Raw genomic sequence first — 12,455 nt, 5'->3', positions numbered from 1 at the left:
GAAAATGGTGTGTACTGTTTTGCTAATTTCCGGGTTGAACGACATGTTTCCTCAAAACAGCGTGCCACGGGCTTTGGGGTACATTTTCTCTTATTTAGTGGGTGTGTCAGGTGTTTCCCAATCAGGAGCGACGTGTTTAGAAACCCCGCCATATTAAAAAGTCAGTGCGCACAATGGATCCAACTGAAGTCCTTTACAAATGCATCCACTGTAGCTTGGTGTATGCAACAATTGAAGACATTAGAAGACATGTTTGATGTATTTTATAGCATTAAACAAATATTTAAACTGATTTCATCTGGCTCTGAATATTCTTTTAAAAGAATGTAAAGCATAGCCTTCTCAGCAGCCATAGTTGCAACGCCTGCGTAACACAACAGGGTCTTCAATGCACAACCGTTTCCATTTAAATAAACATTTTGCTATGTCTTACCAAATTCACATTTATACAATGAATCACTGATAGTCCCTGTTATTACAGCTTTTGAGACCATCTCTCTTGATACTTTGACTAAGCTCGTGTCAGCTTCTAAACCAACTACCTGCCTACTTGACCCCTTACCAGCAAAACTTTTTAAAGACCTCTGGCCTTTCCTAGGACCTAAAATGCTAGACACTGTTAATTGTTCTATTCCGCCTGGAGCGGCCTCCCTCGAGTCATCCTGTCTGCTCCAACATTGAGAGACCCCAGAACATGGCGGGCTTTTAAGGAGCGAAGATGGCGAACTGCCAACATCAGAATGGACATCTGTTCAAGTACGCCACCACTGTGGTGTAGTCAGACCTCACCTTGACATACTTTCCTCTCATGAGGAGCGAAGTGGTGAAGCACCTTCTTAACTGCTGTGAGCTCCAACAGATTTATGTAGCGAGGGGCGCCGGAACACATGCCCCCCCACGCAGGCCTAGCCAAGGGTCTCTCCCCAGCCAGTCAGGGAGGCATCTGTAATGACGTGAACATAGTAGGGGACGCACCCCAGCCGAATTCCCCTGCAAAGATGGACAGGTGAGTCCCAAAATCTCACATCTCTACATGCCAGTGCAGGAACATGGAACTCACACTGTTTGTCACAGATTAGCTTCAGTCACAGCTGTAGGAACCAACACTGCAGGTTCCTCATGTGCAGCAGCCCCAGGTGCACCACTGGGTGAGCTGCTGACATCATCCCGAGGAGAGCCATGACACTCACTGCTGGCATGGATACCGATGATAAAACATGTCGAGCCAGCCACAACAGTGCTAACATATGCGCCTCTGACAGGCACACCATCATAACGTGGACTCCAGAAACAGACCGAGGTAGGGTGTCCGCTGGCTTGGCTGAAGGGCACTCTTGGTGGGATTGATAACGAAGCCCAGCTGCATGATGTGATGGATAACAAGGGCTGTATGAGCCTCCACTTCCTGCCGTGACGTGACAAGAATCAGCCAGTCATCGATATAAGTAAAAATTCTCACCCCTTTCACATTGAGTGGCTCCAGCGCCATTGCCACACATTTGGAGAACATGCGCGGAGCCAGGGAGAAACCAAATGGGAGACAGGTGTATTGATAGAGCTGTCCTCCCAATGCGAAACACAGGGACTTCCTATGACGTGGCAGAATAGGGACGTGGAAATACACATTGGTCAGATCAATGGAAGTCATCCAGTTGCCTGGCCAGATGCACTCCAACAGTTCCGCTTAGTTCAATATACAATATTGAACAATAAATAAATAAATAGTTCCACTTCCGGTGTGAGAAGATGGCGGTGGCGCAAATTCACATTTGCAGTGGCCTCACCCAGTACCGGTGTGGGAAGATAGCGGCACGAATTCACGTTTACAGCGGCCTCACCCAGTACAGTCCATGCAGTGTCTTTGTCCACGTCTGCATCTAAGTTTGTCTTCATTTGATGGCTGGGAGAGCTGACGCTGGATCAGCTGGGAGACCTTGGTCTGCTGCGTCCTGTGGGCCCAGGGACCACGGCCCTGCCTGGAGCTGTGCCTGAAGCGGTAACACCGGCGGCGGTCTGACAGGATGCAGACATAGGGCAGGCTAAGCTAACTGCTAGCTCACGCAGACCGGCAGTTCCGGTCTCAGCATCAACAGAGATCCCACCCACCCCAACCATGGACTGTTCTCCCCCCCCCTGCACTCTGGGAGGCGCTAGAGGAGCCTCCGAGCCCACACTACCAGGCAAAAACAGCTTCTTTCCCCAAGCTGTTACCCACCTGAACCTGGCTACCCACTGAATGTCTGTAAATATATTTATACTCGTGCTCTTTTTTTAACGTATAATAATAATAATTATTATTATCATTATTATTACATTTATATAGCACTTTTCTAGACAACCAAAGCGCTTCTCATTGATGAAAACAATGACGAAAAACAGGAGAATACCCATAATCAGTTTAATAATGAATGATGCACCCATAGATGCCAAGGGGCTGAACACTTATGACAAGGGATCCCACCCATGTACAGTATGTAAATCTTTAGACTTCATCTGTATATATTTTATACTATGTTTGTCTATGTCTTTCTTGCAGTTTGGCGAAGCCGCAGCCCTCATTTCATTTTTAACATGTGCCTGCACATTGTTTTTAATGACAATGAATTGAATTGAATTGAATTTTGTACCCACAGCTATCACTGCCTTAAATATCCTGGACACACTGTAACAAACTTGTGTTGTTGCTGTGCTGGTCTTATCTATACCCTGTTTTGAGCATTACTTGTGTACAGACTGTGAAAGCAAATTTCCTCTATAGAGGACAATAAAGACTGAAGCTGAATCTGATTATTGCATATTATTTACCTTTTTTTGTCTTTTCACCATTTTCTTATACTACTAAGCATCCAAGATTTTTTCTATGTTCACCATGATACTGAGGATGCACAAGCCAGTGCATTCTTAGTGCCAGTCCCAAGCCCGGACAAATGGGGAGGGTTGCGTCAGGAAGGGCATCCAGCGTAAAATATTTGCCAAATCAAATATGAGGATCATAAATAAGATTTCCATACTGGATCGGTCGAGGCCCGGGTTACCAACGACCGCCACCGGTACTGTTAACCAGCAGGGTGCCGGTGGAAACTATGCTACCGTTGGGCGAAGGAGAAGGAGACGGGGGAGGCATGTCCAGAGGCAGCTAGAGAGGAGGAAAGGTAGGCGTGTGGAGGTGAGAGTCGGAACTTTGAATGTTGGCACTATGACTGGTAAAGGGAGAGAGCTGGCTGATATGATGGAAAGAAGAAAGGTAGGCATACTGTGTGTGCAAGAGACCAAGTGGAAGAGGAGTAAGGCCAGGAGTATCGGAGGTGGGTTCAAACTCTACTACCGTGGTGCGAATGGGAGGAGAAATGGGGTAGTGGTAATTCTGAAAGAAGAGTATGTCAAGAGCGTGTTGGAGGTGAAGAGAGTGTCGGAAAGAGTGATGAGTATGAAGCTGGAAATCGAAGGTGTATTGCTGAACGTTATCAGCGCATATGCCCTGCAAGGTGAGTGTGAGATGGACGAGAAAGAAGAATTCTGGAGTGAGTTGGATGACGTGGTGGAGAGGGTACCCAAGGAGGAGAGAATGGTTATTGGAGCGGACTTCAAAGGACATGTTGGTGAAGGGAAGAGAGGTGATGGGTAGGTATGGTGTCAAGGAGAGGAATGTGGCAGTACAGATGGTGGTGGATTTTGCGAAAAGGATGGAAATGGCTGTTGTGAATACATATTTCAAGAAGAGGGAGGAACACAGGGTGACGTACAAGAGTGGAGGAAAGTGCACACAGGTGGACTATATCTTATGTAGAAGGCGCGATCTAAAAGGGATTGGAGACTGCAAAGTGGTGTCAGGGGAGAATGTAGCTAGGCAGCATCAGATGGTGGTCTGTAGGATGGCTTCGGAGACCAAGAAGAGGAAGCGAGTGAAGGCAGAGCCGAAGGTCAAATGGTGGAAGTTGAAGAAGGAAGACTGTTGTGTGGAGTTCAGGCAGGAGGTAAGACAGGCACTGGGTGGTAGTGAAGAGTTGTCGGATGGCTGGGCAGCCACTGCAGAAATAGTGAGGGAGACAGCTAGGAAAGTACTTGGTGTGTCATCAGGACAGAGGAAGGATGACAATGAGATTTGGTGGTGGAATGAGGAAGTACAGCAAATTATACAGAGGAAGAGGTTGGCAAAGAAGAAGTGGGATAGTCAGAGAGATGAAGAAAGTAGACAGGAGTACAAGTAGATGCAGTGTAAAGCAAAGACAGAGGCGGCAAAGGCAAAGGAAAAGGCGTATGGTGAGTTGTATGATAGGTTAGACACTAAGGAAGGAGAAAAGGACTTGTACCGATTGGCTAGACAGAGGGGACCAAGCTGCGAAGGATGTGCAGCAAGTTAGGGCCATCAAGGATAGAGATGGAAATGTGCTGACAAGCGAGGAGAGTGTGCTGAGAAGGTGGAAGGAGTACTTTGAGGGGCTGATGAATGAAGAAAATGAGAGAGGGAGAAGGTTGGATGATGTAGGGATAGTGAATCAGGAAGTTCAGTGGAATAGCAAAGAGGAAGTGAGGGCAGCTATGAAGAGGATGAAGAGTGAAAAGGCAGTTGGTCCTGATGACATACCTGTGGAGGTATGGAGATGTGTAGGAGAGATGGCAGTGGGGTTTTTAACTAGATTGTTTAACACAATCTTGGAAAGTGAGAGGATGCCTGAGGAGTGGAGAAGAAGCATACTGGTACTGATTTTCAAGAATAAGGGTGATATGCAGAACTGTAGCAACTACAGAGGTATAAAGTTGATCAGCCACAGCATGGAGATATGGGAAAAAGTAGTAGACGCTAGGTTAAGAAAAGTGGTAACGATCAGCGAGCAGCAGTATGGTTTCATGCCACGAAAGAGCACCACAGATGTGATGTTTGCTTTGAGAATGTTGATTGAGAAGTATAGAGAAGGCCAGGAGTTGCATTGTGTCTTTGTAGCTTTAGAGAAAGCATACGACAGGGTGCCAAGACAGGAGGTGTGGTATTGTATGAGGAAGTCGGGAGCGGCAGAGAAGTATGTAGGAGTGGTGCAGGATATGCATGAGGGAAGTGTGACAATGGTGAAGTGTGCGGTTGGAATGCCATATGGGTTCAAGGTGAAGGTGAGATTACATCAGGGATTGGCTCTGAGCCCTATCTTGTTTGCAATGGTGAAGGACAGGTTGACGGAAAAGATCAGGCAGGAGTCTCCATTGACGATGATGTTCGCAGATGACATTGTGATCTGTAGTGAGAGTAGGGTGCAGGTTGAGGAGAGCCTGGAGAAGTGGAGGTATGCACTGGAGAGAAGAGGAATGAAAGTCAGTAGCAGCAAGATGGAATACCTATGCGTGAATGAGAGGGAGGACAGTGGAATGGCCAGGATGAAAGGAGTGGAGGTGACAAAGGCATATGAGTTTAAATACTTGGGGTCACCTGTCCAAAGTAACGGAGAGTGCAGGAGAGGTGAAGAAGAGAGTGCAGGCAGGGTAGAGTGGGTGGAGAAGAGTGTCAGGAGTGGTTTGTGACAGAAGGGTACCAGCAAGAGTTAAAGGGAAGGTTTACAAGATGGTTGTGAGACCAGCTATGTTATATGGTTTGGAGACAGTGGCATTGACGAAAAGACAGGAGGTGGAGCTGGAGGCGGCAGAGTTGAAGATGCTAAGATTTTCACTGGGAGTGACAAAGAAGGACAGGATTAGGAACGATTATATTAGAGGGACTGCTCAAGTTGGATGGTTTGGAGACAAAGCAAGAGAGGCAAGATTGAGATGGCTCGGACATGTGTGGAGGAGAGATGCTGGGTATATTGGGAGAAGGATGCTGAATATGGAGCTGCCAGGGAAGAGGAGAAGAGGAAGGCCAAAGAGAAGGTTTATGGATGTGGTGAGAGAGGACATGCAGGTGGCTGGTGTGACAGAGGAAGACGCAGAAGACAGGAAGAAATGGAAACGGATGATCCGCTGTGGCGACCCCTAACGGGAGCAGCCAAAAGTAGTAGTTCACCATGATGCTGTTCAACGAAATATTTCCAATAAAAGGATACCTGACACTTATAGAAAATGTAAATACAGGTTAAAATATATCAGCTTTAATGTAAAACAGGCAAAATAACCTCTTACCAGGTTCTCGTAACATTGACTTTCAGGTAATCCCGTCGGGTAATCTTGATACCTTTCGTCGCAGCTAACCTACAAACCAACAGAATCAGTCCAGAGAAGTCAGTCAGACTCTATAAAAGCACAACTCATTACAGAAAGTGTACAGGTGACATAAAAAATAGAATAAATAAGTAACGGAGTAAAAGATAAAATGAAGATAGAAAAGTGTAAACCTTAATAAAACAGAGAGAAGAAAATAAAGATTAATAAAGCAAAGTAAAATACAGTAAGATGTTAACAGATTTGTGCATTTATTGGGTTTTATAGGTTATTTAGTCTGATGTAGGCTATGCCTCCGGTGTGTATATAATACCATGAAAGGTTCTGATCAGGAATCAGGAACACTGTCATTTCGCTTCACGCACTTGCGTACATGAAATGAAACGAAATGCCGTTTCCCCCCCAGCCCACAGCAGTACAACACAAAGACATCCAAAAACTACAAGTACACACATATCCAAACCAACACATACGTCTAAACTAAACAGAAATGACGGTCCAGGGGAACGAACGCCAGCCAGGATGACTGTCGGAACCGCCGGTGTGCATGGGCTAGCAGTTAGCTTAGCCCACCCCGCTTCCGCGTCCTGTCAGACCGCCCTCGGCGTTTCCTCCTCGGGCGCAGCTCCAGGCAGGGGCCCGTGGTCCCCGGGCCCACCGGACGAAGCAGACCAAGCTCTCCCAGCCAGACACCCTCCACTCCTCACGACGACACCAAAAACACCACAGTCAACGCCAGGTGAGACAGCCCTCGGTGTTATCGGAACCGCCGGTCCGCATGGGCTAGCAGTTAGCTTAGCCCGCCCCCGCTCTGCTAGCCGAGCCTAGACGGCGCAGACGTGGGCAGACACTTTATGGACGGTGTAATGATATGAGCCTACCGGGCCAGTAGGTGGCAGTAGGTGGGCAGACCGTGGTATAAATTTACCGTAGTTGACTAAATCGGTCCTTACAATGAGCGACACTTCTCACCCTATATCAACGGGACTGTTCGGGCTATTGGGGTCTGGTAAGACTCTGCACACCTTGCATAATTAAGTGCTGCGAGATGATTGGTCGAGTAAGTATAAGCAGGGCTGCCTATGCAGGGTTACCATGAAAATCTGCAGGATAGGGGGTCCTTGAGGACTGGGTTGAGAAACACGGGGCCAAAGAGACGTTTCTATCCACAGGCCATAACAACGCTCAACATACGTGAACTTCCACATACTTGAGACAGCTGGGTTTTTATTTCTTATTTATTGTTTGTTTTATTTTGCCTTAAGAATGCACTGATCTTTTATCTCTATATACCAGGCCTATGTCCTTTTTCACCCAGCGAGACTTGAGTACCCCCTTTCATTTCAGTGCATGTTTTACTCTTGTAAACCAGTGTTTCTCAACCGGGGGTCCGCGGACCCCTAGTGGTCAGTGGTGTAATTGCAAGGGGTCCGTGAAAATAAAATATCTTTTAAAAAAAAGATCCTATGACATTTATAGAAATAGGATTATTTTACTCAAATGTGACCGAGACCTTTATCTACCTAAACTATAAAGGGTAACAGGACTTTTTTTCTCTAATTACATCTGTTTCACAAGTGTAATTTATTGTATTTTAATAAGAGATCTCGCTCCCGTTTGCATTGTTAAAAGTTACTGCATAGAAATTCTGTTGTTACATATATCTGAAAGTTACTGAATACATATTCTGTTTTGTTACATATATCTGAAAGTTACTGAATACATATTCTGTTTTGTTACATATATCTGAAAGTTACTGAATACATATTCTGTTGTGTTACATATATCTGAAAGTTACTGCATAAGAATTCTGTTGTGTTACATATATCTGAAAGTTACTGAATACATATTCTGTTTTGTTACATATATCTGAAAGTTACTGAATACATATTCTGTTTTGTTACATATATCTGAAAGTTACTGAATACATATTCTGTGTTGTTACATATATCTGAAAGTTACTGAATACATATTCTGTTTTGTTACATATATCTGAAAGTTACTGCATAAGAATTCTGTTTTGTTAACTATATCTAAGTTACAACTGAAAGCTCTTATTTTTGCCCCAAAGAGTGAATAAATGCTATAATGCAATTTAAAATGCAGTTTCTACTGTTTCTATCAAATTGCAACCCCCTCCCTCAAGATCAGGTGGAGGGGTCCTCAGGGTAGATCAAAAATACGCAGGGGGTCCAGGACCCCAAAAAGGTTGAGAACCACTGCTTTAGTCGACTGGTTAACATAGTCGCCCGTAGTGCCGGAGATCCGGGTTCACGTCCCGGCTGTGGCGGTTCTCGGGCTGCCCCCCCCCCGAATTCGCCACATTGGGGTCAGAGGTGGGGGGGTGGGGTGAGGCCATCGGAAGCGCGTGCGCCCAGAAGCGTGAGGGAGCTGGTATGCTGACGACGACGAAGAAGAATGAGGAGGAGGAGGTGTGTGTCACGATCACGGATGAATGGACTCACTACCGATTTGGACCCTTTAGTCGACTGGTTCACGTAGTCGCCCGCGGTGCGGGAGAGACGGGTTCGAGTCCCGGCTGTGGATATTATGACTTAATTTCTTTTTTTATTACATTATATATATAAACTGTAATAAATAGTGCTATATATATATATACAGATACAGGAAAACGTTTTAATACACAGACGTAATAAATACGTAACAAAACATTATGTGTTTTATTACATTATATATATATATTTATAGCTGGTTTTTTTCGGAAACCATCAATGGTGTTGATAAAAGTACTCAACAAATGAGGAGCGGAATATCAAGATACATGTAGGAGGAACAAAACTTGAATTCATGTTAATTCCTACTACATCTATCATATACATATATAACGTAATAACACTGAAAGTAATAAAACTGAAAGTTTTATATATATATATATACACACACACATTAAAGTGTTATATATATATGTACACACACACACATGAAAGTTTTATTACGTTTTATATATATATATATATAAAACGTAAGTTGTATTACAGTTTTCAGTGGGCTGAAGCCCACATTGGAAATGTGAAAGTTTAAAGTTTGACATTTCTCCGTTTTGAGTCGTGATTTAGTGTCAAAACTGTAATTAAATGAATGTAATTCAATCAAAACTCACCATATTGTAGAAAAGCATCCCGTGTGGCGCTTCAGGACAGTGGGGTAGTAAAACATGACCGCTGATCTTTTAGACAATACAAGAGAAGGTTAATAGAAGCTGGACGCGGGCTGACAGGTGGACCGAGTGATGCTGAGTGAGGAGGGGCCGCCAGCAGATCTGACAGGCCCGCTGTTGCCATGTGTTGACTTGACGTGTTTACGTTTTGGTTGGTGAGCAGAAACCCCTCTGAGTCGCTCCTCACTGGCTGGCCCCGCCCCCCGTTTACGTTTTGGTTGGTGAGCAGAAAACCCCTCTGAGTCGCTCCTGACTCGCTGGCCCCGCCCCCCGTTTACGTTTTGGTTGGTGAGCAGAAAACCCCTCTGAGTCGCTCCTCACTGGCTGGCCCCGCCCCCCGTTTACGTTGGTGAGCAGAAAACCCCTCTGAGTCGCTCCTCACTGGCTGGCCCCGCCCCCTGTTTACGTTTTGGTTGGCGAGCAGAAAACCCCTGAGTCGCTCCTCACTGGCTGGCCCCGCCCCCCGTTTACGTTTCGGTTGGCGAGCAGAAACCCCTCTGAGTCGCTCCTCACTGGCTGGCCCCGCCCCCCGTTTACGTTTTTGGTTGGCGAGCAGAAAACCCCTCTGAGTCACTCCTCACTGGCCGGCCCTGCGCCCATTGACCGATCACCGAAGGCCAAATTCAAATTTTTTGACCCCCCCCTTTTTTTTCTCCCAATTGTATTCGGTCAATCGTCCAAGTCTTCCGAGCCGTCCCGGTCGCTGCTCCACCCAGCGGCGTCGTAGTGGGGGGGGGGGGATCTACCAGGGCCCAGAAGGGGTGGGGAGGGGGGCCTGGAATTAAATTTTGTTTGACAAATTTTTTTTTCTAACTAATTAGTGTCACAACTTCAGTTAAAATTGGCGCAATGGGCATCCGGGTAGCGTAGCGGTCTATTCCATTGCCTGCCGACACGGGGATCGCTGGTTCGAATCCCCGTGTTACCTCCGGCTTGGTCGGGGTCCCTACAGACACAATTGGCCGTGTCTGTGGGTGGGAAGCCGGATGTGGGTATGTGTCTTGGTCGCCGCACTAGCGCCTCCTCTGGTCGGTGGGGGCGCCTGTTCGGGGAGGAGGGGGAACTGGGGGGAATAGCGTGATCCTCCCACGCGCTACGTCCCCCCGGCGAAACTCTTCACTGTCGGGTGAAAAGAAGCGGCTGGCGACTCCACATGTATCGGAGGAGGCATGTGGTAGTCTGCAGCCCTCCCCGGATCGGCAGAGGGGGTGGAGCAGCAACCGGGACGGCTCGGAAGAGTGGGGCAATTGGACAGGTACAATTGGGGAGAAAAACGGGGGAAATTGAAAAAAAAGGGGGAGAAACTTTGGCTCAATACATCGGTTGAGTGACTTAAAAGAAACCAGTGGAGGCTCGCTGGGGTTCCTCTCACCCCTTACAAAAGGTGCAAAATGGTTTAGTCCGCCCTTCACGAGCATCTCTCGGTGCAGCTCATCTAGTCCTGTTGCGGGTGACTGCTGATACAAGCACAGTCATGTCTTTCCCAAAGAAGCAAAATCTGGGTTCCAGAAAAGAAAAGAGAAAAAAAAAGGGGGGGGAGAAGGCAAAATGAGGGAAAACTGTCGAGTAATTTCTTCCAAAAGAAAGGTGAGCTAGGAGCTTTTAAAAGAAAGGTGGCTAGCTAACTCCTACTACCACAGCTAGGTAGCAGCTAGCTAGCTAACGCTTAACTCCTACTTCCTGAACACAGTAGGCGTTAGCTAGCTAGCTAAAGAGGAAAGGGGCCAACAGAGACTGCTTATGTATAGGGCCCAGAATTTTGTGCTGCACCCCCTCTGCTGATCCAGGGAGGGCTGCAGACTCCCAATACATGTGGAGTCGCCAGCCACTTCTTTTCCCCTGAAGGTGAGGAGTTTCGCCAGGGGGACGTAGCGCATGGGAGGATCACGCTATTCCCCCCAGTTCCCCCCCACGACAAGGTGCCCCGGCTGACCAGAGAAGGCGCTAGTGCAGCGACCAGGACACATACCCACATCCAGCTTGCAGACACACCTGCAGACACAATTGGCCGTGTCTGCAGGTGGGAATAGACCGCCACACCACCCGGATGCCCCAAAATTCAAATATTTGATTTTTCAATTGTGTTCTTTTTACGGCGAGATAATCTGAAACCCAAAAAGACAAACCAGTTCTATCTATCGGTCGTCCTTTAGTAGGTTTTTGTCCAGCTGAAGAAAAGATACGACTGAAAGGACTGCACACTCCACACGCACATCAGCACTCTGCCGTTTTGCACTGTTCAACTTTTACTCATTTGCATCCTTTAATGATTTGTCTATTTATTCCTTTTATTTTCTAATTTATCAAAAGGAAATTTTCTGTGATGCATTGACAGACAATAACGTTTTCTGAATCTGATAGGCGATGTGTGGTTTTTCATTACATTTTTTATATAAATTCAGACCAGCTATGTTATATGGTTTGGAGACAGTGGCACTGATGAGACGACAGGAAGTGGAGCTGGAGGTGGCAGAGATGAAGATGATAAGATTTTCACTGGGAGTGATGAAGAAGGACAGGATTAGGAACGAGTACATTAGAGGGACCGCTCAGGTTGGACGGTTTGGAGACAAAGCAAAAGAGGCAAGATTGAGATGGTTTGGACATGTGTGGAGGACAGATGCTGGGTATACTGGGAGAAGGATGCTGAATATGGAGCTGCCAGGGAAGAGGAGAAGAGGAAGGCCAAAGAGGAGGTTTATGGATGTGGTGAGGGAGGACATGCAGGTGGCTGGTGTGACAGAGGAAGATGCAGAGGACAGGAAGAGATGGAAACGGATGAATCGCTCTGGCTCCCCCTAACGGCAGCAGCTGAAAGTAGTAGTAGTAGTAGTAGTATTTTCTATGTGACACTTGGTTGAATAGAAATAATATTCATGCAACTCGAGTTGTTCTAAATGATTGTATGGCACAAGAGTATGAAGTGTTGGCCTCTGATATTAATATTGTTTGCTTTTCTTTTTTAAATGTATTCCCATTTACTAGTTGTTCTACTTCTTGTTGCACAGTTCACTTTGTCAAAAAAGCGTTTCACTGCTCATTGTACTTTTACGTGAATTATGTCACAGATCTTCTTGTTTGTGTAATTATGAATGTGCGAGTGCCCTCTCACTCTGTAATTACTTTTTTGACA

At 46.3% G+C, this 12,455-nt stretch overlaps 1 protein-coding gene across 1 annotated transcript in view; it reads right to left on the bottom strand.

Annotated features, from left to right (window-relative positions):
• Positions 1-9,321, bottom strand: part of LOC130118606 (meiotic recombination protein REC8 homolog) — a 33,846-nt gene extending 24,525 nt beyond the window's left edge. Inside the window, exons 1-2 of the mRNA XM_056287047.1 lie at positions 9,266-9,321; positions 6,106-6,174 (exon numbers count right to left, since the gene is read on the bottom strand). Coding sequence (XP_056143022.1) covers positions 6,106-6,174; positions 9,266-9,321 — 125 coding nt within the window. The remainder of the gene's footprint in view (positions 1-6,105; positions 6,175-9,265) is intronic.
• Positions 9,322-12,455: the final 3,134 nt, after the last annotated feature.

The sequence above is a fragment of the Lampris incognitus genome, chromosome 9 (assembly GCF_029633865.1).
Source record: "Lampris incognitus isolate fLamInc1 chromosome 9, fLamInc1.hap2, whole genome shotgun sequence".
NCBI classification, from domain to species: Eukaryota; Metazoa; Chordata; class Actinopteri; order Lampriformes; family Lampridae; genus Lampris; species Lampris incognitus.
This window is presented reverse-complemented; position numbering and strand designations above follow the sequence as displayed.